The 27,769-nt window shown below is 37.1% G+C and overlaps 2 protein-coding genes, 16 non-coding genes and 2 pseudogenes across 18 annotated transcripts; 19 read left to right on the top strand and 1 right to left on the bottom strand.

Annotated features, from left to right (window-relative positions):
* The first annotated feature begins 71 nt into the window (after positions 1–71).
* LOC137964289 (5S ribosomal RNA) lies at positions 72–190 on the top strand. The gene has a single exon (XR_011115498.1). It is a non-coding gene; the product is annotated as a 5S ribosomal RNA (ribosomal RNA).
* A 369-nt stretch (positions 191–559) lies between these two features.
* LOC137964218 (5S ribosomal RNA) lies at positions 560–678 on the top strand. Its single transcript, XR_011115437.1, has one exon. It is a non-coding gene; the product is annotated as a 5S ribosomal RNA (ribosomal RNA).
* A 367-nt stretch (positions 679–1,045) lies between these two features.
* Positions 1,046–1,164, top strand: LOC137964209 (5S ribosomal RNA). Its single transcript, XR_011115428.1, has one exon. It is a non-coding gene; the product is annotated as a 5S ribosomal RNA (ribosomal RNA).
* Positions 1,165–1,532: 368 nt separating this feature from the next.
* LOC137964252 (5S ribosomal RNA) lies at positions 1,533–1,651 on the top strand. The gene has a single exon (XR_011115469.1). It is a non-coding gene; the product is annotated as a 5S ribosomal RNA (ribosomal RNA).
* A 367-nt stretch (positions 1,652–2,018) lies between these two features.
* LOC137964257 (5S ribosomal RNA) lies at positions 2,019–2,137 on the top strand. Its single transcript, XR_011115473.1, has one exon. It is a non-coding gene; the product is annotated as a 5S ribosomal RNA (ribosomal RNA).
* Positions 2,138–2,505: 368 nt separating this feature from the next.
* On the top strand, positions 2,506–2,624 carry LOC137964229 (5S ribosomal RNA). The gene has a single exon (XR_011115447.1). It is a non-coding gene; the product is annotated as a 5S ribosomal RNA (ribosomal RNA).
* A 368-nt stretch (positions 2,625–2,992) lies between these two features.
* On the top strand, positions 2,993–3,111 carry LOC137964262 (5S ribosomal RNA). Its single transcript, XR_011115478.1, has one exon. It is a non-coding gene; the product is annotated as a 5S ribosomal RNA (ribosomal RNA).
* Positions 3,112–3,479: 368 nt separating this feature from the next.
* On the top strand, positions 3,480–3,598 carry LOC137964226 (5S ribosomal RNA). The gene has a single exon (XR_011115444.1). It is a non-coding gene; the product is annotated as a 5S ribosomal RNA (ribosomal RNA).
* Positions 3,599–3,966: 368 nt separating this feature from the next.
* On the top strand, positions 3,967–4,085 carry LOC137964221 (5S ribosomal RNA). The gene has a single exon (XR_011115440.1). It is a non-coding gene; the product is annotated as a 5S ribosomal RNA (ribosomal RNA).
* Positions 4,086–4,453: 368 nt separating this feature from the next.
* On the top strand, positions 4,454–4,572 carry LOC137964171 (5S ribosomal RNA). Its single transcript, XR_011115392.1, has one exon. It is a non-coding gene; the product is annotated as a 5S ribosomal RNA (ribosomal RNA).
* Positions 4,573–4,925: 353 nt separating this feature from the next.
* On the top strand, positions 4,926–5,044 carry LOC137964272 (5S ribosomal RNA). Its single transcript, XR_011115487.1, has one exon. It is a non-coding gene; the product is annotated as a 5S ribosomal RNA (ribosomal RNA).
* Positions 5,045–5,412: 368 nt separating this feature from the next.
* LOC137964276 (5S ribosomal RNA) lies at positions 5,413–5,531 on the top strand. Its single transcript, XR_011115491.1, has one exon. It is a non-coding gene; the product is annotated as a 5S ribosomal RNA (ribosomal RNA).
* A 353-nt stretch (positions 5,532–5,884) lies between these two features.
* On the top strand, positions 5,885–6,003 carry LOC137964274 (5S ribosomal RNA). Its single transcript, XR_011115489.1, has one exon. It is a non-coding gene; the product is annotated as a 5S ribosomal RNA (ribosomal RNA).
* A 352-nt stretch (positions 6,004–6,355) lies between these two features.
* LOC137964265 (5S ribosomal RNA) lies at positions 6,356–6,474 on the top strand. The gene has a single exon (XR_011115481.1). It is a non-coding gene; the product is annotated as a 5S ribosomal RNA (ribosomal RNA).
* A 727-nt stretch (positions 6,475–7,201) lies between these two features.
* On the top strand, positions 7,202–7,322 carry LOC137964290 (5S ribosomal RNA; annotated as a pseudogene).
* Positions 7,323–7,660: 338 nt separating this feature from the next.
* LOC137964293 (5S ribosomal RNA) lies at positions 7,661–7,766 on the top strand (annotated as a pseudogene).
* Positions 7,767–8,105: 339 nt separating this feature from the next.
* On the top strand, positions 8,106–8,224 carry LOC137964269 (5S ribosomal RNA). Its single transcript, XR_011115485.1, has one exon. It is a non-coding gene; the product is annotated as a 5S ribosomal RNA (ribosomal RNA).
* A 5,351-nt stretch (positions 8,225–13,575) lies between these two features.
* Positions 13,576–13,648, top strand: TRNAV-UAC (transfer RNA valine (anticodon UAC)). The gene has a single exon. It is a non-coding gene; the product is annotated as a tRNA-Val (tRNA).
* On the bottom strand, positions 13,609–14,278 carry LOC137964011 (uncharacterized). The gene has a single exon (XM_068811273.1). The coding sequence runs from the start codon at positions 14,144–14,146 to the stop codon at positions 13,853–13,855; it is 294 nt and encodes a 97-aa protein (XP_068667374.1). The 5' UTR covers positions 14,147–14,278; the 3' UTR covers positions 13,609–13,852.
* A 353-nt stretch (positions 14,279–14,631) lies between these two features.
* On the top strand, positions 14,632–27,769 carry LOC137963878 (uncharacterized). The gene is made up of 7 exons (XM_068811097.1): positions 14,632–14,884; positions 15,040–15,080; positions 24,240–24,297; positions 25,229–25,322; positions 26,072–26,156; positions 26,226–26,291; positions 27,490–27,769. The coding sequence occupies exons 1-7, from the start codon at positions 14,647–14,649 to the stop codon at positions 27,592–27,594; spliced, it is 687 nt and encodes a 228-aa protein (XP_068667198.1). The 5' UTR covers positions 14,632–14,646; the 3' UTR covers positions 27,595–27,769.

Genomic DNA, 27,769 nt, shown 5'->3' with positions numbered 1-27,769 from the left:
AATGTGGAAAAGAACGTGGGGGAGAGTGAAGCCGGGGGAGGGATTGGTAGGATGGAGAGGGTAACAGAAACGGGTGCGATCATACCAGCACTAATGCACCGGATCCCATCAGAACTCCGAAGTTAAGCGCGCTTGGGCGAGAGTAGTACTAGGATGGGTGACCTCCTGGGAAGTCCTCGTGTTGCACCCCTTTTTTTTGCCGTTTGTTCCTGTGCTGCCTGCTAATTTGCCCCTCACAAGGCCGCGGTTAGGGGCGGCGAAACACGTTTTTGCACGTACAGTTTGTTTTATGTTTTTTAAGGGTTCGAATCGTTCGGGTAGAAGAGCAGGAGGAAAAAATTAAAAAAAATATGATTTTGATTTGTTTAACCCGTCATGAATGCAGTTCGGTTCAGTTTTATTGTTTAATGGCGCTCACTGTCAAAATTTTTTTATATCTCGATTTTTGTGTGAGTTGGATTTTAATTTTCTATTTTATCTGATGTAGGAATGTGGAAAAGAACGTGGGGGAGAGTGAAGCCGGGGGAGGGATTGGTAGGATGGAGAGGGTAACAGAAACAGGTGCGATCATACCAGCACTAATGCACCGGATCCCATCAGAACTCCGAAGTTAAGCGCGCTTGGGCGAGAGTAGTACTAGGATGGGTGACCTCCTGGGAAGTCCTCGTGTTGCACCCCTTTTTTTTGCCCTTTGTTCCTGTGCTGCCTGTTAATTTGCCCCTCACAAGGCCGCGGTTAGGGGCGGCGAAACACGTTTTTGCACATACAGTTTGTTTTATGTTTTTTAAGGGTTCGAATCGTTCGGGTAGAAGAGCAGGAGGAAAAAAAAAAAAAGTATGATTTTGATTTGTTTAACCCGTCATGAATGCAGTTCGGTTCAGTTTTATTGTTTAATGGCGCTCGTTGTCAAAAAATTTTTATATCTCGATTTTTGCGTGAGTTGGATTTTAATTTTGTATTTTATCTGATGTAGGAATGTGGAAAAGAACGTGGGGGAGAGTGAAGCCGGGGAAGGGATTGGTAGGATGGAGAGGGTAACAGAAACGGGTGCGATCATACCAGCACTAACGCACCGGATCCCATCAGAACTCCGAAGTTAAGCGCGCTTGGGCGAGAGTAGTACTAGGATGGGTGACCTCCTGGGAAGTCCTCGTGTTGCACCCCTTTTTTTTGCCCTTTGTTCCTGTGCTGCCTGCTAATTTGCCCCTCACAAGGCCGCGGTTAGGGGCAGCGAAACACGTTTTTGCACGTACAGTTTGTTTTATGATTTTTAAGGGTTCGAATCGTTCGGGTAGAAGAGCAGGAGGAAAAAAATAAAAAAAATATGATTTTGATTTGTTTAACCCGTCATGAATGCAGTTCGGTTCAGTTTTATTGCTTAATGGCGCTCATTGTCAAATTTTTTTATATCTCGATTTTTGCGTGAGTTGGATTTTAATTTTCTATTTTATCTGATGTAGGAATGTGGAAAAGAACGTGGGGGAGAGTGAAGCCGGGGAAGGGATCGGTAGGATGGAGAGGGTAACAGAAACGGGTGCGATCATACCAGCACTAATGCACCGAATCCCATCAGAACTCCGAAGTTAAGCGCGCTTGGGCGAGAGTAGTACTAGGATGGGTGACCTCCTGGAAGGTCCTCGTGTTGCACCCCTTTTTTTTGCCCTTTGTTCCTGTGCTGCCTGCTAATTAGCCCCTCACAAGGCCGCGGTTATGGGCGGCGAAACACGTTTTTGCACGTACAGTTTGTTTTATGTTTTTTAAGGGTTCGAATCGTTCGGGTAGAAGAGCAGGAAGAAAAAATTAAAAAAATATGATTTTGATTTGTTTGACCCGTCATGAATGCAGTTCGATTCAATTTTATTGCTTAATGGCGCTCATTGTCAAATTTTTTTATATCTCGATTTTTGCGTGAGTTGGATTTTAATTTTCTATTTTATCTTATGTAGGAATGTGGAAAAGAACGTGGGGGAGAGTGAAGCCGGGGAAGGGATTGGTAGGATGGAGAGGGTAACAGAAACGGGTGCGATCATACCACCACTAATGCACCGGATCCCATCAGAACTCCGAAGTTAAGCACGCTTGGGCGAGAGTTGTACTAGGATGGGTGACCTCCTGGGAAGTTCTCGTGTTGCACCCCTTTTTTTTGGCCTTTGTTCCTGTAGTGCCTGCTAATTTGCCCCTCACAAGGCCGCGGTTAGGGGCGGCGAAACACGTTTTTGCACGTACAGTTTGTTTTATGATTTTTAAGGGTTCGAATCGTTCGGGTAGAAGAGCAGGAAGAAAAAATTAAAAAAAATATGATTTTGATTTGTTTAACCCGTCATGAATGCAGTTCGGTTCAGTTTTATTGTTTAATGGCGCTCATTGTCAAATTTTTTTAAATCTCGATTTTTGCGTGAGTTGGATTTTAATTTTCTATTTTATCTGATGTAGGAATGTGGAAAAGAACGTGGGGGAGAGTGAAGCCGGGGAAGGGATCGGTAGGATGGAGAGGGTAACAGAAACGGGTGCGATCATACCAGCACTAATGCACCGGATCCCATCAGAACTTCGAAGTTAAGCGCGCTTGGGCGAGAGTAGTACTAGGATGGGTGACCTCCTGGGAAATCCTCGTGTTGCACCCCTTTTTTTTGCCCTTTGTTCCTGTGCTGCCTGCTAATTTGCCCCTCACAAGGCCGCGGTTAGGGGCGGCGAAACACGTTTTTGTACGTACAGTTTGTTTTATGATTTTTAAGGGTTCGAATCGTTCGGGTAGAAGAGCAGGAGGAAAAAAATAAAAAAAATATGATTTTGATTTGTTTAACCCGTCATGAATGCAGTTCGGTTCAGTTTTATTGCTTAATGGCGCACATTGTCAAATTTTTTTATATCTCGATTTTTGCGTGAGTTGGATTTTAATTTTCTATTTTATCTGATGTAGGAATGTGGAAAAGAACGTGGGGGAGAGTGAAGCCGGGGAAGGGATCGGTAGGATGGAGAGGGTAACAGAAACGGGTGCGATCATACCAGCACTAATGCATCGGATCCCATCAAAACTCCGAAGTTAAGCACGCTTGGGCGAGAGTAGTACTAGGATGGGTGACCTCCTGGGAAGTCCTCGTGTTGCACCCCTTTTTTTTGCCCTTTGTTCCTGTGCTGCCTGCTAATTTGCCCCTCACAAGGCCGCGGTTAGGGGCGGCGAAACACGTTTTTGCACGTACAGTTTGTTTTATGTTTTTTAAGGGTTCGAATCGTTCGGGTAGAAGAGCAGGAGGAAAAAATTAAAAAAAATATGATTTTGATTTGTTTAACCCGTCATGAATGCAGTTCGGTTCAGTTTTATTGCTTAATGGCGCTCATTGTCAAATTTTTTTATATCTCGATTTTTGCGTGAGTTGGATTTTAATTTTCTATTTTATCTTATGTAGGAATGTGGAAAAGAACGTGGGGGAGAGTGAAGCCGGGGAAGGGATCGGTAGGATGGAGAGGGTAACAGAAACGGGTGCGATCATACCAGCACTAATGCACCGGATCCCATCAGAACTCCGAAGTTAAGCACGCTTGGGCGAGAGTAGTACTAGGATGGGTGACCTCCTGGGAAGTCCTCGTGTTGCACCCCTTTTTTTTGCCCTTTGTTCCTGTGCTGCCTGCTAATTTGCCCCTCACAAGGCCGCGGTTAGGGGCGGCGAAACACGTTTTTGCACGTACAGTTTGTTTAATTTTTTTTAAGGGTTCGAATCGTTCGGGTAGAAGAGCAGGAAGAAAAAATTAAAAAAAATATGATTTTGATTTGTTTAACCCGTCATGAATGCAGTTCGGTTCAGTTTTATTGCTTAATGGCGCTCATTGTCAAATTTTTTTATATCTCGATTTTTGCGTGAGTTGGATTTTAATTTTCTATTTTATCTTATGTAGGAATGTGGAAAAGAACGTGGGGGAGAGTGAAGCCGGGGAAGGGATCGGTAGGATGGAGAGGGTAACAGAAACGGGTGCGATCATACCAGCACTAATGCACCGGATCCCATCAGAACTCCGAAGTTAAGCACGCTTGGGCGAGAGTAGTACTAGGATGGGTGACCTCCTGGGAAGTTCTCGTGTTGCACCCCTTTTTTTTGCCCTTTGTTCCTGTGCTGCCTGCTAATTTGCCCCTCACAAGGCCGCGGTTAGGGGCGGCGAAACACGTTTTTGCACGTACAGTTTGTTTTATGATTTTTAAGGGTTCGAATCGTTCGGGTAGAAGAGCAGGAAGAAAAAATTAAAAAAAATATGATTTTGATTTGTTTAACCCATCATGAATGCAGTTCGGTTCAGTTTTATTGTTTAATGGCGCTCATTGTCAAATTTTTTTAAATCTCGATTTTTGCGTGAGTTGGATTTTAATTTTCTATTTTATCTGATGTAGGAATGTGGAAAAGAACGTGGGGGAGAGTGAAGCCGGGGAAGGGATTGGTAGGATGGAGAGGGTAATAGAAACGGGTGCGATCATACCAGCACTAATGCACCGGATCCCATCAGAACTCCGAAGTTAAGCGCGCTTGGGCGAGAGTAGTACTAGGATGGGTGACCTCCTGGGAAGTCCTCGTGTTGCACCCCTTTTTTTTGCCCTTTGTTCCTGTGCTGCCTGCTAATTTGCCCCTCACAAGGCCGCGGTTAGGGGCGGCGAAACACGTTTTTGCACGTACGGTTTGTTTTATGTTTTTTAAGGGTAGAAGAGCATGAGGAAAAAAATAAAAAAAATATGATTTTGATTTGTTTAACCCGTCATGAATGCAGTTTGGTTCAGTTTTATTGCCTACTGGCGCTCATTGTCAAATTTTTTTATATCTCGATTTTTGCGTGAGTTGGATTTTAATTTTCTATTTTATCTGATGTAGGAATGTGGAAAAGAACGTGGGGGAGAGTGAAGCCGAGGAAGGGATTGGTAGGATAGAGAGGGTAACAGAAACGGGTGCGATCATACCAGCACTAATGCATCGTATCCCATCAGAACTCCGGAGTTAAGCACGCTTGGGCGAGAGTAGTACTAGGATGGGTGACCTCCTGGGAAGTCCTCGTGTTGCACCCCTTTTTTTTGCCCTTTGTTCCTGTGCTGCCTGCTAATTTGCCCCTCACAAGGCCGCAGTTAGGGGCGGCGAAACACGTTTTTGCACGTACAGTTTGTTTTATGTTTTTTAAGGGTTCGAATCGTTCGGGTAGAAGAGCAGGAAGAAAAAATTAAAAAAAATATGATTTTGATTTGTTTAACCCGTCATGAATGCAGTTCGGTTCAGTTTTATTGCTTAATGGCGCTCATTGTCAAATTTTTTTATATCTCGATTTTTGCGTGAGTTGGATTTTAATTTTCTATTTTATCTGATGTAGGAATGTGGAAAAGAACGTGGGGAAGAGTGAAGCCGGGGAAGGGATTGGTAGGATGGAGAGGGTAACAAAAACGGGTGAGATCATTCCAGCACTAATGCATCGGATCCCATCAAAACTCCGTAGTTAAGCGCGCTTGGGCAAGAGTAGTACTAGGATGGGTGACCTCCTGGGAAGTCCTCGTGTTGCACCCCTTTTTTTGGCCCTTTGTTCCTGTGCTGCCTGCTACTTTGCCCCTCACAAGGCCGCGGTTAGGGGCGGCGAAACACGTTTTTGCACGTACAGTTTGTTTTATGTTTTTTAAGGGTAGAAGAGGAGGAGGAAAAAAATAAAAAAAATATGATTTTGATTTGTTTAACCCGTCATGAATGCAGTTCGGTTCAGTTTTATTGCTTAATGGCGCTCATTGTCAAATTTTTTTATATCTCGATTTTTGCGTGAGGTGGATTTTAATTTTCTATTTTATCTGATGTAGGAATGTGGAAAAGAACGTGGGGGAGGGTGAAGCCGGGGAAAGGGTTGGTAGGATGGAGAGGGTAACAGAAACGGGTGAGATCATACCAGCACTAATGCATCGGATCCCATCAAAACTCCGAAGTTAAGCGCGCTTGGGCAAGAGTAGTACTAGGATGGGTGACCTCCTGGGAAGTCCTCGTGTTGCACCCCTTTTTTTTGCCCTTTGTTCATGTGCTGCCTGCTAATTTGCCCTCACAAGGCCGCGGTTAGGGGCGGCGAATCACGTTTTTGCACGTACAGTTTGTTTTATGTTTTTTAAGGGTAGAAGAGCAGGAGGAAAAAAATAAAAAAAATATGATTTTGATTTGTTTAACCCGTCATGAATGCATTTCGGTTCAGTTTTATTGCCTAATGGCGCTCATTGTCAAATTTTTTTATATCTCGATTTTTGCGTGAGTTGGATTTTAATTTTCTATTTTATCTGATGTAGGAATGTGGAAAAGAACGTGGGGGAGAGTGAAGCCGGGGAAGGGATTGGTAGGATAGAGAGGGTAATAGAAACGGGTGCGATCATACCAGCACTAATGCACCGGATCCCATCAGAACTCCGAAGTTAAGCGCGCTTGGGCAAGAGTAGTACTAGGATGGGTGACCTCCTGGGAAGTCTTCGTGTTCCACCCCTTTTTTGCCCTTTGTTCCTGTGCTGCCTGCTAGCGGTTAGGGGCGGCAAAACATGTTTGCATATACAATTTGTGTTATGTTTTTTAACGGTTCGAATCGTTGGGGTAAAAGAGCAGGAGGAAAAAAAGAAGAAAAAAAAGTATGATTATGATTTGTTTAATACGTCGTTAATGCAGTTCAGTTCAGTTTTATTGTTTAATGGGGCTCATTTTTAAATTTTTTATATCTTGATTTTTGCGTGAGTTAGATTTTAATTTTTTATTTTATTTGATGTAGGAATGTGGAAAAGAACATGGGGGAGAGTGAAGCCGGGGAAGGGATTGGTAGGATGGGGAGGGTAACACAAACAGGTGCGATCATACCGTCACTAATGCACCGGTTGCACCCCTTTTTTGCCCTTTGTTCCTGTGCTGCGTGCTAGCGGTTAGGGGAGGCAAAACATGTTTGCATATACAGTTTGTTTTATGTTTTTTAACGGTTCGAATCGTTGGGGTAGAAAAGTAGGAGGAAAAAAAAAAGTATGATTTTGATTTTTTTAATCCATCATGAATGCAGTTCGGTTCAGTTTTATTGTTTAATGGGGCTCATTTTCAAATTTTTTATATCTCGATTTTTGCGTAAGTTAGATTTTAATTTTTTATTTTATTTGATGTAGGAATGTGGAAAAGAACATGGGGGAGAGTGAAGTCGGGGAAGGGATTGGTAGGATGGAGAGGGTAACACATAAGGGCGGGATCATACTAGCTCTAATGCACCGGATCCCATCTGAACTCCAAAGTTAAGTGCACTTGGGCGAGAGTAGTACTAGGATGGGAACTTCCTCCTGGGAAGTCCTCCTGTTGCACCCCTTTTTTGCCCTTTGTTCCTGTGCTGCCTAATAGCGGTCAGGGGCGGCAAAACTTGTTTGCATATACAGTTTGTTTTATGTTTTTTAACGGTTCGAATCGTTGGGGTAGAAGAGCAGGAGGAAAAAAAAAGTATGATTTTGATTTGTTTAATCCGTCATTAATGCAGTTCGGTTCAGTTTTATTGTTTAATGGGGCTCATTTTCAAATTTTTTATATCTCGATTTTCGCCTAAGTTGGATTTTAATTTTTTATTTTATTTGATGTAGGAATGTGGAAAAGAACATGGGGGAGAGTGAAGTCGGGGAAGGGATTGGTAGGATGGAGAGGGTAACACAAATGGGTGCGATCTTACCAGCACTAATGCATCAGATCCCATCAGAACTCCGAAGTTAAGCGCGCTTGGGCGAGAGTATTACTAGGATGGGTGACCTCGTGTTGCACCCCTTTTTTGCCCTTTGTTCCTGTGCTGCCTGCTAGCGGTTAGGGGTGGCAAAACATGTTTGCATATACAGTTTGTTTTATGTTATTTAACGGTTCGAATCGTTGGGGTAGCAGAGTAGGAGGAAAAAAAAAGAATGATTTTGATTTGTTTAATCCGTCATTAATGCAGTTCGGTTCAGTTTTATTGTTTAATGGGGCTCGTTTTCAAATTTTTTTATATCTCGATTGTTGTGTAAGTTGGATTTTAATTTTTTATTTTATTTGATGTAGGAATGTGGAAAAGATCATGGGGGAGAGTGAAGCCGGGGAAGGGATTGGTAGGATGGAGAGGGTAACAGAAACGGGTGCGATCATACCAGCACTAATGCACTGGATCCCACCAGAACTCCAAAGTTAATCTCGCTTGGGCGAGAGTAGTACTTGGATGGGTGACCTCCTAGGAAGTCCTCGTGTTGCACCCCTTTTTTGCCCTTTGTTCCTGTGCTGCCTGCTAGCGGTCAGGGGCGGCAAAACATGTTTGATAAATGATCCATAAGAGTTGCACAATATCGAGATGCCATAGCGACTCGCATGTGGTTTGATAAACGATGGTTTTATCTTATTGTTTTTTAACGTGTATCTTGTCATTCATATGTACTAAGTTAGGAACTTGATGATTTTAATATTAAAGGCACGAACTCGTTGTTGTGTAATTTATCTTTGGTTATTAATAAAATAATTTATTTATTTATTTATTTATTACATTCATTGATTTTTATTACTATATTTAACTCGATATTTAATTCTGGTAATTAAAATATAGTTAAAGTATTCCTTTGATCAATTATTTTTTAATAATTATCCCATTTTTATAAATAATTAAACTAATCATTTTTAACTTTTTGGAACTATTGTATTATTTAATACTACGTAAAAAATCCTTCTTGTGTTATTAATAAAATAATATTTTTATTTATTCTTTACATTTATTTTTTAATTACTGTATTATATTAGTGATTTAATAGTGGTAATGAAAATATTATTAAATCAAGCATTTGATCAATTATTTTTGTTTAATTAACTCATTTTTATAATTAATAAAACCAATGGTTTTAAATTTAACGGAAAAATATTATTAATTAATAATATGTAAAAATATATAGTGTGTTAAAGTATGCATTTGATCAATTTTTTTGTTTAATCATTCCTTTTTATGTTAAAATATATCTTATGTTTTTAATAAATTATTAACTTAATTTATTATATTCGTTTCTGTTATTTTTAACTTTATTTTTTTATAATTAATCATGTGCATAGTTAATTGGCTCAAGTAATTATTGTATTAATGTATGCAACCATTAAATAATATAATATCTAATTTATTTAATTATTATAATAAAATATTTTAATTTTACATTAAATTACTTATTAGTGTAGTAATCATGTTTGTTTTACCTAATTTGGTATTTAGGTATTATGTTTTATTTAAGTATATTATTACAAGTTACTTATTCTCTTGTTTTTGTTATATTTCTCATTTTGGGGTACTAACACTAAAAACTGTTTTCTAGTGCACATGAACTCGTCCACATTGACACCAAATTTGAAGTTCATATAGGTGATTCAAATGAACTTCAACTTAAATTTGAAGTTCAAGTTCATGTTGACACTAGTGTTGACTAATCCCCCCTTAAATATATAATTGAACACATTCTAGTGGAGTTGGTGTGAAGAACCAAAATAATTTACTATTTGATCGCAACTAATACTAGTTGATTCATTTGTTTTAATACATTTTTTACTGAATAATTATTGATTTGGTAAGAAAATAATCAATTACTTGATGATTTGTGATAATTAGCTGGCCAATTTACATATTTAATATATAACTAATCAATTATTTAATCAAACATGTAGTACTTACTTAATTAACTAATTAATTTAACCTATTCTAGTTATATAATTAAATACTTATCTGACTATTAATTGATTCAATTAATTTTCTTAGTTGTATTAATTATTTTTTATTTTAATGACTAATTACTTTTTCTCCCATTATTATTTTTTTCTATGTTTATTTTTTTATAACACTTGGTGGATTGATTCTGGTACTACAGTCCATAATGTCAACACCATGCATGGCTTCTTAAACCAATGCAAAACGATGAAAAGTGAATGTTCCATCTATTCAGGAAACAAGATGGGTTCATATGTTGAGGCAGTTGAGACCTATGGACTTGTCCTTAATTCTGACTTTGTTTTAGACCTTGAAAAGACCTTTTAGGTTCCATCCTTTTCAAAAAACCTTATTTCAGTTTCTAGACTTTTACCTTGTGGTTTCAGTTTCAATTTCCTTAGTAATTTCGTTAATTGGTATAAAGACAATATTCTTGTTGGAAAAAATATTTTGGATGATGGTTATTTAAACTTCTTTTAAATTCTACCTTTGATTGTAGTCTTATAATTGTGCATGGTATAAATGTTGGCATTAAACATGGTGTTATAAATGAGAAACCCTTCATGTTGTGGCATGGGAGATTATGTCTTATTTCCATTGATAAAATTAAGAGATTAGTAAATGATGGAGTCCTTGAGGCTCTTGACTTTAGCGATTTTAGTACTTGTGCGGATTGTATTAAAGGAAAACCAATTAACAAGTACAAGAAAAGTGTCAGGAGGACTTCTAATGTTTTATAAATTAATAACACTGATATTTTAGGTCCTTAGGATGCATGTTTTAATGGTCAGAAATATTTCATTACATTTATTGATGACTATACACGATATATGTATTTCTATTTACTTTATGATAGAAGTAAAGTACTAGATGTTTTTAAGGTCTATAAAGCAAAAGTAGGTAAACAATTGGAAAAATATATTAAGATTGTGAAGTCAAATGGAAGTGGTAAATATTATAGTAGGTACATTGAAAAAGGATAATTTCCAGATCCATTTGCACGGTTTCTTGAGGAATAGTGTATTGTTGCACAATACACAATGTTAGGCTCACCATCTCAAAATGGTGTGGCTAAAAGGAGAAATCGAACATTAATGGATATGGTGACGAGTATGATTAATAACTCTGATCTCCCATTGTCTTTGTGGAGTGAAACTCTTAAAATTACAATATATGTACTACTAAATTTCAGGTCCTTTAGGGTTCCAACCAAGGCAGTTCACGAAACACTGTTTGAGTTATAGAAAGATTAGAAACCTAATTTAAGGCATGTACATGTTTAGGGTTGCCCAGTTAAGGTTAGAATCTACAATCCACATGAGACAAAGTTAAACTCTAAAACAGTCAGTGAAAATTTCATTAGCTACGCAGAAAAGTCTAAGAGATATAAATTTTATTGTCCATCTCATTCAACGAGAATTGTGGAATCTCATAATGTAAGGTTCTTCGAGAATGATGAAATTAGTAGGAGTAACCAACCTCATAACTTAGTTTTTAAGGAGCATAACAGTTATCAACCTACTCTTACATCTTCACAAAGATTGATTGTGTTTCAAGATAATCACCAGGACTCGATTACTCAATAACAACCAATAGTTGAAGAACCACATCATCATAAGGATATTCTTATAGATCCAGGTAAATTTATTATTATTGTATGGAGGACATGTAAATTTAGAAGTTTGTTTAGTAACAAGAAACATATTTTACGTTAATCAATAATTAAAATCATAAAGTGGTTAAATCTAAATTAAAAAAATTGATGGTTTCATTTTAAGTCTCCGTGTTGGAGAACTTTCTAAAACAAAACCCACATAAATGAATTACTGACTTAATTATCCACTAGTTAATGACTAATTATTTGGTTAATTACTTATTTATTGATTATATTATTCAATATATCACTTCACTTTTGATTACTTAATTCATAATTAAGGGCTCACACCCTTATTAATTAAATAACTATTGATTCCTCAGTTATTTAATTGGCTAACTAATTTAGTAACTATCGATGAATGAGTTATCAAATTGGTTAATCAGATAATTAATTTGTTATTTTGTTAATTAATTGGTTATTTCATCTATTAATTGGTTAATTATTTGGTCACATGGTTAATTAATTGGAATTTATCTAATTAATTAGTTATTAAGTTAATTAACTAGTTAATTGGTTAATTAATTGGTTCACACATTTTTTTAATTAGTTAAAATTTTATATATGGAATTAATTGGTTAGTTATATAATAGATTAGTTAAGTACATGGTTAATTAGTTAGATAATTGATAACTTGTTTAACTAATTTTTTTATTAATTTTTAATTGATAATTGGTTAATTAATTGGTTATTTGGGTAATTAAATTGGTCAATTGGTTAATTAATTGGTTATTTGGGTAATTAAATTGGTCAATTGGTTAATTAATCCATTGGTTCACTCATTTATTATTCAGTTAATTATTGAATTATTTAATTAAATGTTTAATTTTTTAATTTATTAGTTAATTAGTTTATTACATGATTAATTTATTATTGGTTAATTAGTTATGCAGTTTATAAAATTTTGAAATAATTGGTTTATTAATTGGTCAGTTCATTTTTTAATTAGTTACTATTTTTGTAAATGTTAATCAGTTGGAAAATTAGTTAATTAATTTCTTAATTAGTTAGTTGAATGTTTTATTTTTAATTATTTAGTTAATTAGGATTAGTTAATTATTTTATTACATGATTATTTAATTGATTAATTAAATGGTTAATTATAACTAATTTATAAAATTTAAATAACTATTTTTTTCTTTTTTAATTAACTAGTTAATTTATTAATTAGTTATTTTTATTGTTATTTAATTATTTAATAATTTAGTTAGTTATTTAATTGTTTAAGTGGTAAATTAATTGGTTAATTCATTAATTAATTACTTAGTCAGTCAATTAATAATTGAATGTATTAATGAATGAAAAAAATTGAATGTAATTATATAATTAATAAAATTTATTAATTCCCCTAATTAATTATTTTACACTAACTACTATATTGTTTAATGGACTACTAAAATAACTTTTTGATATTGTAAAATAATTATTTTTATAAATTAATAAATAAAATCCAAATTTACCTATTACATTAAGAATTAAAGTAATTAGAGTTAAATTTAAATAATTTAAATTAAATATTTTTATAAATATAAATCTTAAAGTATTGTTGGTGAAATATATTTCTTCATCATCATTGTTTCATTAAAAAATATTTCACCAACAAAAGATATCAAGTATTGTGATTTATTTTGGTGAAAATCATTAACGGAGTTCAAATTCTATCATAGCAGGAAAATTATTTGTGATAGAAAATTTTTTCCACCATAACATTATTTTTGGTGACGAAAAAAAAGTTATCGCTGACAAAACAAAATTTTGCTGTAAAATGTGAATGACGAGAAATATATTATCTAAATTCCACTAATTACTGTGAATCATTTTGCCAATGAAGTTTTTTTCATCCCTAAATGTGCTTTCTATTGGAGCAATTTTCTCTGTCATTAACCTTAATTAATATTTATAGTGTTAAATTTATTTATTAGGTGGTATTACTATTGAAGTGTTATGAAATAGTGTCCATGCATTAAGAAGTTTTTCAATCGTAAATTTGGGAAAATAGGATGAGAGTATAGCATGAACTTCATTTATTATGTGTGTGAGTGACTTGTGTAACATTTTTTAAGAATTAAATTGATGTTTGGATTTAGTTTATTAAAATCCAAGTTAACTCGGTTTAAATATTTTATCTCAATCATTACTATAGGTGGAACATGCACGATTTGATACCTATGGGATTTTGGGAAAGCGATGGATTAAATAATGTTGAAACATTTATACAACTCGGTGCTGTGGTGTAGTGGTTATCACGTCAGTCTTACACACTGAATGTCCCCAGTTCGAGCCTGGGCAGCATCATTTCTTATGAAATTGTTTTGACAGTATTTTCGAGTACATGAAATAAAAAACCAATATATTTTGTACACTACTCTCATTGTTTCATAAAGTTACAAAAGAAATTCGATTTTATCTCGATAGTAAAGAAAATGAAAATAGGCAGACAAAAAAAAACCAAACAGAGACATAGACGGACGGTATTACTCCAGTGTCCGATTCTCGTTCTCATGATGGCGGATTTCTTCGCAGGGAAATCTGCACAGGAATCGGCCGCCCAGTGCCCGTCCCGCCGCAGCTCCCGCATGCCATCCTGCCCGAGCCAGCACAGGTCCGGCAGCCGCTATCACCGTCCGACCACCGGGAGCACAAGCACCCAACTCTACCGGTTCCGTTACAGCTCGGACACCTCGGCCCGCCACCGGCCATCGGTTTCTGCTCAAGCACCTGCTTCACCAGCACTGCGCCTGCCAGCACTCCTAATCCCGTCGCAAGCTGCGATGCCACCACGATCGGAACCATCTTCCTTCTTCTTCTGCTCTTCCTCTTCCCCTGGTGACAGATCAGAGGAGAAGGAAGGGCAGAAGTTAGGGATTAATATTGAGGAGAGGCTGTGGTCGTTGAATTGGCCACGGGATCTCCTTTGGAGGCTTCTCAAGAACTTTCGTGGACTGAGAGATTTGGATTATGTAGTGGAGAGGATGTTTCGTAAGAGCCTCTTGTTTAAGGCGTACAAGAGTTTCTCAGTTCTCGCACGAGCGCATCGTGAACATTCGCGTCAAATCTCGGTACTTGTAGCATTATCTTCGCCGTTTAAATCAGCTGGATCCGGTTGACGGTATTTTTGTCTCTTGATGGACTGTGGAGTGTGCTCTACGCGTTGTTTGCCCGCACGGTACAGAATCGGACACGTGGGGTTCGACCGGGCGGCGTGTCGATCGACCGATGCGCAGCTTCTGTGGAGGCTCTGGGCCGTCCCGGTCCGCTGAATCTAGGCGTATTATGGAAGGTTTGGAAGGCCAATGTCGTCCACCTTTCTCACGTGCGCTAAGCTGGTGAGTTTGTTGTCGACTTGTAGGAGTGAAGGAGACTACCGACTTCCGAGAGAGCAGCCGGAAACTGTCCCGGCCATCAGACGTCTATCCTGCGGACCGGAGAAAACGGCGATGTCTTCCTCGACGCTGCAGACCTCGGGGATGCTCTCCAAAGAGCAGCTGATTCATCTCTTCAAGCGGTTCTCTTATCTCACTTCACAACCAGGTAATGCTTATCCATTCCTACCCTCTCTTTCGCACTTTTTTTTTTTCTTTTCTTATGGCTTTCGTTGTGATTTGTTAATGTTGGTGAAGATGTTTGATTTAATGCTGCTACTAACATCAAATTTTTTATTATTTTCGGTCGCATCTGCCGTTCAGATGTGAAGAACCGCATTGCAGATGCTGTCAAGGACAAGCAGGTATTGTATTTAAAAGAAAGAATTGTTTTTTTTTTTTGGCTTTTTTAACGGTTTGATATTAAAGAAAAACATTGTTTAAGAAGCAGTAAAAAACAAGCGGGACGATTTTATATGTTTTCATTTCGTCGATGAACGACCTGAAGAATTACTATGCTGGTTCGCTTGCATGCATTTGAGGAGTTTTCTGTTGGACGTTTGTAGCAATTATAATGAAAATGCCCAAGGGATGAGTCGTTAGGCGTGATTATAAAATGAACTTGGTGAGTCGTGCAAACTGGATTTTTAAACTGTAGGCAGTAAGGATATGTACAGAACGAAATGTGCTTGCCAGTCGATGCTATTAGCTTCCATTGCATTCATGGACAACTCTTATATGTCTTAGTTTATTCATGCAGCTGCAATGCGAGTATATGCTAGAAAAAAAAAAAACTTCTTCGTTCATTGTTGTAACAACTGAAAAGATTTGACTGCTGGGGATCTGTACCTAATGTTTCACTTACGTGGCATAATTACATTGTTGCAGTAGAGCAAATCGTATGCTTGGACAAGATCTGCATGTGCTGTACTTCAAGTGGTGATTGGACAGGATTTTTCTGTACATATTTCCCATTCTGCCTGCTGTTAAAACAAATTGATTAAAAGCAATTGACAAGGTGCATAAACGAACTAACTTAGACAATTTGTTGCACTTGGAAAGTAGGAAAGTATTGACCTAGTGAACTAGTGTGTGTTCATGTTATAAAATGTTTCAATCCATTAGAATTTGGAAGTGTCAGAGGATTTGATATGCTAGTCAATTTTATCATCCTGCCCTACTCTTTTTGAACTTTTGGAATTTTATTAATAAATTATAGCTTAAAGCAAACAAAATGAGATTATCCCTCAAGGCAACGAGATACAAGGCAGGGGCAGCATACCTCATTTTTAGCCTGATTATCAGCAAGACTATTAGCAGTGTGCAAGGTATGCTGTGATACAATCTGAAAACATAGACAAGTTTGTCTGATTTCATCTGAGATGTTCCTTATCTTCCACGCGGGGGAGGGGCCTTTCAGCTGGATTAGAGAAGTTCTGGGCATAAAATCTCATTTCTGAGAGTAGGGCTTTCTTGTCAGCTGCATTGTGATGACTGACTGAACCCAAAACAACCATATGTCTTTGTGCTGGTAAATCTCTTATTGCACCACCACCAACTGCTGGGCTTTGAAACTTCGATTTGAGCCAATTGGGGAGGAAGGAGGACTGAGATATCATTTTCAGTGGGGCTGTTCACTAACCATTCTAGCTCTTTTTAGTTTCTTCGGATGATTGAGCCGCTAAGAGGGGGCACGATACCAAATACATGTTCCCATGAGAGGATGGAAAGAATGATAGCCTTCAACTATCCCCCAATTGATTTTGAACTACTCTGAATTTTTTGTGATTTCTTTCATTTCTGTATGTGTCTGAAGACTACAAGTATAGTTACTTTCTGCATTGCTCTACCTGTTTGAGGAGTGGCCATGAGGAACTTTTTGCTAATAGCTCTGTAACAAACTGGGAAAGCATGTGCTTATACTAAACTTCCTGGGAAGTGCTCCCCAGTTCTCATGACTTATCCTACTATAGAGAAATAGGTGGTATACCAATTCCCATTCCTCTCTACAGAGCTTACGTAAAGAGTTGATGATTTATTGGCCTCTTTTGCTGAGTCCTCACAGGTAAAATTTTATTCTCAAACAACTGTGCATAGAAAATGTATTGGTTTTGCCAGGCCAATAAACTTGGAGGCTTAGACTGCCCTGATATCTTCTCTTGAAGCTTGTAGTGAGCAAAACTGATTGCAGAAAAAAGCTTTGGAAGTAGTCCTGGTAGTCTGGACTCCAGATTTGAGAATCCATCCTTGTCCTTGAATAAATAATCCATTAACTTTCTGTTGCAATCTAATTAATTCAGCTACCTCCTCATCATTTAAAGGCTGTCTCAAGCAGAACTAGAGGGGGATTAAATTAGAACTGGTTTAGTGCTACCCTGTATGGTCTTGGTTACTCCTCAGAGAGTGGCTTTTGTCCTACTAAAGTGTCCTTTCAGAATCTCACCTGAGAGGACATGGAATATCAGATCCTCTGGAAAAAGAGCCTTCCATAGGATTGAAGTTCTGCTTGCAGCAGTGTCTTCAGGCAGCCAGACATTTTATGCATAATTGTACTTTGAGCAATCAAGTTCTCTCCATAAGCAATTCTTTTCTGAGGTAAATCTCCAAAGCCACTTCACTAGCTTGGTTCATGTGCTTCGACCTTTTTACACCAAGACCATCTGCCTTCTTTATCTGAGATACTGTTTCCTTTTAACGGATGGGTATTTTGAAGCTTTCAGATACACACATCCCCCATCCCTCCCCCCCTCTCTCTCAAAAAAAAAAAAATGTTAGCAAAATTACTGTTTATCCATCTTTCTCCGATGCCTCCAATCAGTTGACAACACTCGTTGAACAGTTTTCTCAATTCTGTTGTGAGAACTTCAGCTATTGGCTTATTGTGGGTTTAGAGGCTAATAAGTCTGAAATCTGCAAGGGCAACTTAACATGGTATTAGAGCAGGTACTCATATGTGTCCACCAAAATTATTCACATGTAGAGCCACAAAAGAGGGCCTAAACATGAGGGGGAGTGTTAAAAAATAGTTCCACATATATTAGTTAGTACAAAGATCTTGAGTTTATTAGTCGGGAAAGATGCTTCCTAAGTTGGCTAGTCATTTTGGGATGGGTCTTGGACTCAACTTAACATCTTTTTTAGGGACTAATGCTATGAATGAAGTCCCCATACTTCTTGTTGATAAAACTGAAAGCAAAGACCTCTTCATACATATCCATAACATACTTTCTTTATAAAATGTCTGCATAGTTTCTTTTTAAAATGTCTACGTTTTTTTAATAAAAAGGAGATTATACGCATTCAGGACATGCAACCTTATCATTAGGCATGGCATTATTACAACTTCAACTTTTCAGCTGTGAAAGGGGCTCTAATCTGCTTTGACATTTTGTTGGTGAACTTTATATGTCAGATTTTCTGCCCTTGGCCTCACAGGAATGTTTTCTTGGTAGAGATAAGATACTAGAGAAATTACATCATTTAAAAAAAAAAAAAAGATACTAGAGAAATTAGTATGGTTTAAACAATATAAAAAATATATCCATGTCCCTGCAAGTTTATGGACTCTAAAAAATTATTTTCCATATGAATCAAATTTTCAGAGAATAAAGTAAACTAAATAAACACTAATTATACCTTCCAACACTCTTCCTCAAGTTAGAGTACTTTGCTTCAACTTGTTACAAAATTTGTCTCACAACTCACATATGCATATAAACAGAAATGCAAATTTGGTCTTCAAAGATTTGTGGTCTATGTGGCTTCAACAACTTCAAAATTTGTGGTTGTTGTAGTCTTCACAATGGTTCCAACTTGAATATATAAAAAAAAATCGCAATAGTCATCTTCCTACATCTCCCCCTTAATAGTAGTCTATTCCAAGAATAAATACTAAAATTGGCGGACTTGAAAAGATAAGAAAATTTAAAACCAACACAAAGTTATCGAACATAAATTAGTGATAACAATCATTAAGCAAGAAAAAAGGTCAGACACTCAAGGACGACAACAAAAATCCTATTCAAGGACAATAAAATGTTGCTAAGGACAAAAAAACCCATATATAGCTGAATAACCAATGCAAAGAATTCAAAAAAAGAGATTGACACAAGTAATTCCTAAGACATAGTTTGAATCACACAGAATTTAAAGGTCCAAACTGAAACCAAAAGTTCCAAAGCAATATAAGGAATTGATCTTACTAAATAAGAGAGAGTCCACATAGGACGAGATGACATAAGAGATATATTGAAGTTTATATTCAAACAATATGAAAATTTACATGGACGTGCATATTGACATAAGTACAATGAATATGACCATAAAATTGACTATAGAATAGAGCAAAAAATCAACCAACAAATTGACTATGATAGACTTCACAAAATTAATCACCAAATTTACCCATCAAATTTGACCATAAACTTAAACCAAGAAACTACTAGTATATAGATCAGCACATTGACCATGACCATCAAAATTGATGTTATAATGCAGCATAAAACTTGACCAGCAATTTGATTGGTGAATTAATCACAGTTGCCAATCTGACATCAATTTACCATAGTAGTAAAACATAGGATCAGAAATAGGGGTAGCATCGAACCGAGCCGGTTTGTGAGCAGCTCGGTTTGATTCGGTTTATCTGGATCTGATCCAGATGAGGTTCGTTTAAGTTAACGAGCCGAGCTCGACCGAACCATGGTGGTTCGAAAGCTCGCAAGCCGGCTCGTTTACTTAACGAGGGTTCAAAGTTCTTATCGATATTCCTCTTTGATCTTCTTCCTCTCTTATTTTCTTTTCTTCGATCTTTGTCTCTCATTTCCCCCTCCTCGACACTTCTGCTGTCATCGTCACTGTCGTCCGACATCCTCATGCTATCGCCCCGCCGCCGCCTCCGATTCCCTCAACATCCCCCCCCCCCCCCACTCTAGTTGGGAGGACAAAGAGATGGAGAAGCGGGAGAGAAGCCATTCCTCATATGGAGTGGAAATCATAGGCACCACAACTCCTACTTTAGGGTCTTTATTAGTGTGGCACATACCAAACCGACTCTTGAGAACTTGAGTTACAATGCTAAAAGGCTCGGTAAGAAGAAACTCATTTTCCTATTTTTTAACATTTCTTAAATGTAGGAAGAATCAAGAGAATTTTTTATTTTTTTGCAAGTCCCCTAAGATGGAACAAATATTAAGAAAATTTACTCAATGAAAAAATTCAATGACATTTTTTCTTACCATTTGGACCAGGTAAGTCAACTATTCTCCCCTGGGTTCAGCACAACATGCAAACTCGCACGTGCAGTTCAAACGTGCGATCAGAACGATCTGATTGAGTACAAATGGACAAAACTAGCGTTGTTTTTCAAAGGAATGTTTTTGTATTTGATTATTGAATAAATTTTATGCATAATTATGCAACTTTTATGAATAATTTTATGCATAGTGTATAGATAATTTTATGTAGGGTTAATATACAAAGGTTATGCCCTATTTTAAGTAGAGGTCATGTCCAATTTTATGTAAAATGTATGCATAATTTTATATACAATTTATTTGACATGTATTTTATGCAAAGTTTTAAATGTAGGTTGGAGCTCGAACTCGGTTAAAATTATTAGGCTCGAGCTCGATTACAATTTTAGGCTCGAGGCTAGGCTCGGCTCGAGCTCGAGTTCAAAATATTTAAATCAAGCCCGGCTCGAACATAGGTAGGTTCGGTCTCGGCTTGATTCGATGCCACCCCTAATCAGAAACCTGAGTTTGAAAAGCCCCTGTGATGTGCCGGCTTTACATCGTGAAAGGATAACACCTGGAGAATGTTTGTGGACAATAAGACCATAAAAAAAAACACTATGAAATACTGCTTCTCGATTCCCTAGATGGGTGATATGATAGATATGCTGATGGAAGCCACTATTTTTGTAAAGATTGATCTCAAAAGCAGTTACCATAAATTCGGATCTTCCCGGGTGACGAGTGGAGTACAACCTTCAAAAGAATCAAAACAAAAGACAGACTCTATAAGTGGATGTTCATGCCATTTGGACTATCGAGTGCACTCGGTACTTTTATGAGGATGATGGCATAGGTGCTTTGACCATTCCTTGGCAAGTTTTTTAGTAGTCTATTTTGGTGATATCATGATCTATAGTCAGACAAAAGACCAACACTTAGATCATCCCCGTCAAGTTTGCCCCACACTTCGAAAAGGGAAAATTTATGCTAATTTTCAAAATTGCTCCTTTTTGACAGATAAAGTGGTCTTCTTGGGTTTTGTGATCACTGTTGCTGGTATTATTGCTGATCCCCAAAAAGTGAAAGCAATTGTTGAGTGGCTGGAACCTTTGACCATTCATGAGGTTCGTTGCTTTCATGTTCTAGCCACTTTCTATCGACGATTTATCAGGGGATTCAGTTCCATCATGGTTTCTATCATAGATTGCATAAAGAAAGGAAAGTTCTCATGATCAAAAGCTGCCTCTTGCGCTTTCCAAGAAATAAAAAAATGTATGATAAGGGCACCTATTATGAGATCACTTGACTTTTCTAAAATTTTCAAAGTTGAATGTAATGCATCAGGTATCGGAATAGGTGGAGTACTGAGTCAGGAGTGACATCCGATTGCGTATTTTTGTGAAAAACTTAACGATGCCAAACACAAGTACTCGACCTATGATAAGAAATTTTATGTGGTTGTACAAGCTTTACGTTACTGGCATTACTATCTCATTCTGCAAGAATTTGTCTTGTACTTCGATCAAGAGGCCCTTCGATATCTCAATTCTCAAAAAAAAACTTAGTTCTAGGCATGGACGATGGGTAGAGTACCTGTAGACACACTCTTTTGTCTTGAAGCACTAATCCAAAAGTGTGAATAAAGTGGCAGATGCTCTCAATCGCATTATTAGCTTGTTGTTTACAATGAGTGTGCAACTTACTGGTTTTAAGAAGCTCATAGATGACTACGCCTCCTGCCTCGACTTTGGTAAGGTGTATACTAAATTGCAAAAGGGATAACAATGCCTCATTGATGACTTCTATCTCTAGGGTTATTTTGAGCATATAAGCTATGTGTTCTCTGCACATCTGTGTAAGACTTTTTGATTTGGAAATCCATGCAGGAGGACTTGGGGGACATTTTGGGCGAAATAAAACAATTGAGGAGGTGGAATGTTGATTTTACTAGCCAAGCTTAAAAAGGGACAACACAAAACTGGTTGAATAGTGTATGATATGTCAATTGGATAAACATAAGAAACAAAACACTGGGTTATATACACCCCTACCGGTCCCAGCATGCTCTTGGTAAGACCTCAACATTGACTTTGTCTTAGGTCTTTCACGTACCTTTTGAAAAAATGACTCTTATCTTTGTTGTGGTAGATCATTTTTCCAAAATAGCTCATTTTGTCTCTTGCGTTATAACTTCCGATGTATCCAAAGTCACTCGACTATTCTTTGATGAGATCGTCGAGCTATATGGTCTTCTTGAGACCATAGTTTTTTTACAGGGATGTTTATTTTATGGGCTACTTCTGGAAAATTTTGTGGCACTTAGTGGGTACACGATTGAAATTTTCTACTGCCTACCATCCACAGACTGATAATCAGACTGAAGTTGTTAACCAGAGTTTAAGGAACTTAGATGCTTTCTTGGTGACCATCATCAGACATGAGATTAAATTCTACTAGCTGCTCAATTTGCATACAACTTGGTGAATAGGTCAATAGGTATGAGTCCATTTCAAGTTGTCCTTAGGTATCAGCCTAGGAAACCTTTAGATCTCATACCTATGTCTCCCCATGTTTGGGTTTCTGAGTCCGCCGCTTCATTTGCACGTAGAGTCCAGGAATTGCATGTTGAAGTTAATAAACGTATTCACACAAGTAATGCCTAGTAAATTTTTTTTGCCGATATGCGCAAACATGCTAAAGAATTTAATGAGATTGATTTCATAAAAAAAAAATTTAATGAGATTGACTATGTCAGGGTTCGAGTTCGACCTAAGCAGTTACCTTCAAGGTATGCTCGAAAGCTGCAAGATCATAGTGCAGGACCATTTAAGGTGCTGAAAAGAATCGGATCTAGTGCTTATGTTGTTGATTTGCCACCTGACTTTGGAATTAACTCGACTTTTAACATTGAGGATTTTATAGCATACAGGGGTCATTTATCCATTCCTGATGATCCTTTTTGTTTGACTCCTTTTGACTCTACCACTTTGTCCGATACAATGCCTATTCCCACCCCTGCAGTTCCTTTGACGCATTCCTCTCTTCTCCTCCCACCAGCACAAAAAGATCATATTGATGCAATTTTTTATGAACAAGTGGTTTTTACCAAGAGCGGTGAAGTTCAACGTTTCTTAGTACGTTGGGCGAGGCTTTCAGACTCGGATAACACTTAGATTTCTCGTGAAACATTGCAGTAGTTGGACCCAGATTTGTTCGAGTACTATTAGAGCCTCCAGGATTTACACTTAACAAGGTCGAGATTTGCCTACCCCGAGAGAGTTGGTGGACACTAGTCAAGATACCATGAGGACACCAGTGCCACCGATCACTCGCATATACTCTGAGGCATAGGGCCCCACATGACCCACCACATTGTGGTTCGGTGATTATGCATTTTATAATTTCTTTATTTTTTTATTTTTATTTTTATCTTCCCTGATTTTACGAGATTTATCAATTATTGATTTCATCTCTTTTTGAATTTTGAATTTCAATTTCTTTTTATAATTAATTGATTGTAACCGTATAGGAGATTGATGATGATGAAATAGAAATTTTCTTTCTATTGTTTCCTCTCTTCTAGTTCTTCTTCTCCTTCTTTGTTTCTCTTCTTTTCTTTCCCAATTCCACCATCGGAATCATTAAATAAAAATGATGCAATCATTCCCATAGAAAACCTAAGAGGGGGGAGGGGGGTGCTCTCTTTGTCTAGCCTTAGAGTTCTCTCTCCTTCCCTCGCTACTCGTCCACACTCTTTCCCACTCTCTCTCTTCTTCTTCTTTTCCTTCTCTCTTCTCCTCTTACCTTTAGCCTCTACAATCGATTCAGCCCCAGAATCTGACAAAGTCCAAAAATATGGAATGTGAAAATTCTTCTTAATGAAGGCATTTAATGTCTTTGACCTCTGATAATACTTGTGAACCTTTTCTTGTAAAAAAAGGATATTTTTTCTGTTGTTTCCGTTAAATCCTTAATGAAATTCCTGTCATTCTTGTCTAAATCAGAGGATTTGTCAGGTAACGTAGCTTCTAGGTATATAAATCATTAGAACCGTTGAAAGATGATGGAGATGGCCGTGTTAGCCTTCGCTACCTTTGGGGAGTTGGCACATAAAGTTGAGAATGTGGATAAGAGGAATAGGAAGGAATTCAGATAAAACGTTAAATACTTTCAAAGTCAAATGATTGAGGGGATATTTTAAACATCTCTTGCTAGAGTAGCATTTTGTATGCCCAGTGGGCTGTGAATTTTCATGTTAGGTCACACAATGACATGTTTCTGCCACAGGAAGCTGTTGCTATAACAACTGCTGTCCAAGAGGAAATACTTCTGGAAATGGGTGTTGGTAAGTTGCTGTTATTTTATCTGTTTTACTTTTTAAGCAATTATTTGTGAAAACATCAGAGTCATACACCTTGGCTTGTGTCTCCTTCATTTTATCCATGAACTAGTTTCTGATCCATTATGCCGTTATTATTTCTCTTCCAAAGTTGATAAACTTCATTCTGTAATTATAACAGCTCATGAATTCATCTTCCTAACTCCAGTTGAAAGATTAAGTAATTTATTTAACCTGCACAATGTGTTAGTACTTAAATGGATGTCTAATCAAAAGAGTGGAATTGAAAAAGGGTGTTTATAACTAAGAGGAAACAAAGGAAAGATTAATAACATTTATTCAGTGTTGGGCATATTATAGTACATCTTACTTGTTGCAGTACAGGTGGTGTTTGCGTGCTCCTTATGAAGTATTGATCAACCAAAATTTAGGTCAGATTATTTTTACATTTAATCTTGCTCTTCCCAAATGCTTTCTGGAATAGGAAAAGGCCGTTTGTAACCATGGACAAAGCGAGGGAGAGAACAGACATAAATCAATGTTTGACGCATTATCCAAATAGCATATTTTGCTTGTTCCTATATAGGTAAAAAGTTTGTGTTCTCCTTAAGAAGTTTTGAACAACCTTAACTATAGGTCAGAATATATTTCATTTGATCCTACCGTGCTTCCTTCTATTATTGCTTTTCTGTGGTACAGAATAATGTCATGCATAGTTCTTACCGTCTACATTTAGTTATGGCTTCAGTTAAAATTTTAGGAGGATGTATAATTCATCTAGGATTTGTAATTATCTATGTCATAAATTGGAATAACTGTATTGGCTAATTGGTACCGACAAGTGATTAATTCTTATTACCCTAGATTTTTAGAAGCAAACTGTTCATGTTGGCATGCCATTTGGCTCATGTTGAATGTGTGGTTTATGGCAATTCAGATCCAAGATTTGGAATTGCTTGCTTGGGAAAAGTGGGCATGGTCTATGAGAGTGATCGAGATTTGATGATTCAGTTTTATTCATTTGTTGCAAAGTAAGTTGTTCTTAACTCCTTTATATGGCTTTTTTTTTTAGATATTTTGGTTCATTTTCCAATTCAATGTTTCTCAGTTTTGTCATTGTAGCTTTCTTCATAACAATTTCCTTCTGCAGTTTGTTATTCATTTCCTTTGTAAGTCATGTCATGGACTTTCCCTTTAAAATAGCACAAGGAAAGAAGAAATTGCTTGGAAATTACAGATAGTTTGGAGGTCTTTAGCTCATGGCTTGGAAGAAGTTAAACCTTTTTACATCAATTCCGCATTGAGGCACTAAAAGGACTTGAATATATCTGCTTTTGGGAACTGTGCCTTGTTGAGCTATAAAGTGCTCAAGGGGACTTGCAGATTTTGGATTTTGTTCCTGTGCTGTTGTGTCCTTTTTTATTATTCAAAAGAAGATGACCATTAACTTGTCTTGATTATAAAAGCAATTGTTATTTATATTACATTCAGTTTGCATTAATAATGCTTGAAGGAATTTCAGGTGTTACACCTAGCAGGGTTTATATACGAAAACTGGACCATAGACATAATTCAACATAAGAAACAAGATTACATCAAGACATATGAATAAAGATAAAGTGAAATGACCAAAATGCCCTTGCATTTGTTTTTCAACAGTCTTCAACCGTGCTGAGCTGTGTCAGCTACTGTATTTATTTATTTTTGTTAACAAAATACATATGTTGTGTCCAGTAATTCTTGGGGCATGTTCTTTCTTGACGTTGGAAAGTTTTGTCAGGGAAGAAATGGCTTGTGATGAGGCTGAACTTGAGCCAGAAGAATTTGAAGAAAAAATGCTTGCTCAACAGGAACTGCAAAAACAGGTAGTAATACTAATGTTATCTGTTTCTGTTCTGAGGGTAGAGACTTGCTAATAATGTCCTTGTCTGCAGCAATTGGAGATGCTAAAGCATATGAGGAAATTTCATCAGGATGACCAGTCTGCAATCATTGAAGCAGTAAATTTCATTAGCTTTTTAAACCTTTTTCTACTCATCTCTCATTTCGTACTTAAGATTGCCGTGTTTACATGTACCTCTCAATCAACATGATTGTGTGGGGTGAAACTACCTGAACTGGATCTTGTATCTTGAGAAAGGAAAGTTGAGAAAAGTTATACTTAGCACAGTTTGAGAAATAGCAATTAACTCCTGATTAGGTCCAGTCAGATTGGACTTGAATCCTAAGTAAGTTCTCAATAGAAGTTAGTCATGTAGAAGACTTGTCCAACTGTGGCGGTTTTGAATGAAGTTCAATGAAGTTGAATGAACTAGTTGATCTATACAACTATGGTCTCAGGTTAGTCAACCAATGCAAACTTATGCTAACATCACTGCAGATAATTGCTTTTCAATAAACAACGGTTGGGAGTAAGAGGTTTGGAGCCTCCATGCTTTCTTCTGTTTGTGTGTCTTGTGAGAATTAATCTTGTGAGTGGGTTTTCATGTTGTCCTACATAAAAATGGTCATTTCATGCTTGTCTCTGTCTGTTTGTGTGTATGTCTTTTCTGAATGGGCGTCTTCTGTGTGTGTTTTCATGTTACCCTCTACAAAAAAGGTTGTCTCATGCCTCTCACAACCTTGCCAAACATAGGCTAACAGTGTGAATAACTGCTGCTCAAATAAGCCAATGTTGGAGTAAGGGTACTAGTTTGCTCTAGTTGTTGATCAGAATTATCTGAGTCGAATTTTTAAATCTTCAAATAATAATCCTCGGTTTGAGAGAGTTAAGGAATAGTCTTATATGGATTAGTGAGTACAAATATCTTGAGTTTATTAGTTGGGAAACAAGTTTCCTAAGTTGACTAGTCATTTTGGAATGGGCTTTGGACCCAACTTCATATGGTATTAGAACAGGTACTCGTATGTGGGTCTCTACCTAAATTATCTACTTATAGAGCTACAAAAGAGGGCCTACACGTGAGGGGGAGTGTTAAGGAATAGTCCTATATAGATTAGTGAGTACAAAGATTTGAGTTTATTAGTTAGAAAACAAATTTCCAAAGTGAGTTATTTTAGGATGGGTTTCGGACCCCATTTCACAAAGAATGACAAACACAATAACAAATTGTCTTCAGTATTTTTTTCATCATACACAGCAATTTGTAATTTTCTGCTTTGAAATGTTTGGCTAATAGAATGACATATTTTTTACAGCTTCACGAGCAAATGGAGGATGCCAATTTTGACAATAATGCCGCTGTCCTTACCCATGAGCAAATTGAAGTAGTGAGCACGAGAACTACACCTTTAACCAAGTGATCAGAGTGGCCGTGTCTTCCATTAGTTTGTTATTGCTGTAAATGATTGCAATTAGAGATATATGACCTGTTTTCATGTGTTTTTTTAGGTAGCACGACCTGTTTCGTGTTGATATATTTAATTTGTGTTGCAGACGCCTTGTTCTTAAAGAAGCTACTTTGTGATTACAAGACCA

Source organism: Aristolochia californica, unplaced genomic scaffold (genome assembly GCF_029961685.1).
Source record: "Aristolochia californica isolate CCGP_79_NKW_82.1479 unplaced genomic scaffold, dmAriCali1.0.hap1 SCAF_4, whole genome shotgun sequence".
Classification (NCBI taxonomy): Eukaryota; Viridiplantae; Streptophyta; class Magnoliopsida; order Piperales; family Aristolochiaceae; genus Aristolochia; species Aristolochia californica.
The sequence above is the reverse complement of the archived record's forward strand: the minus strand, read 5'-3'. Positions and strand labels throughout refer to the sequence as shown.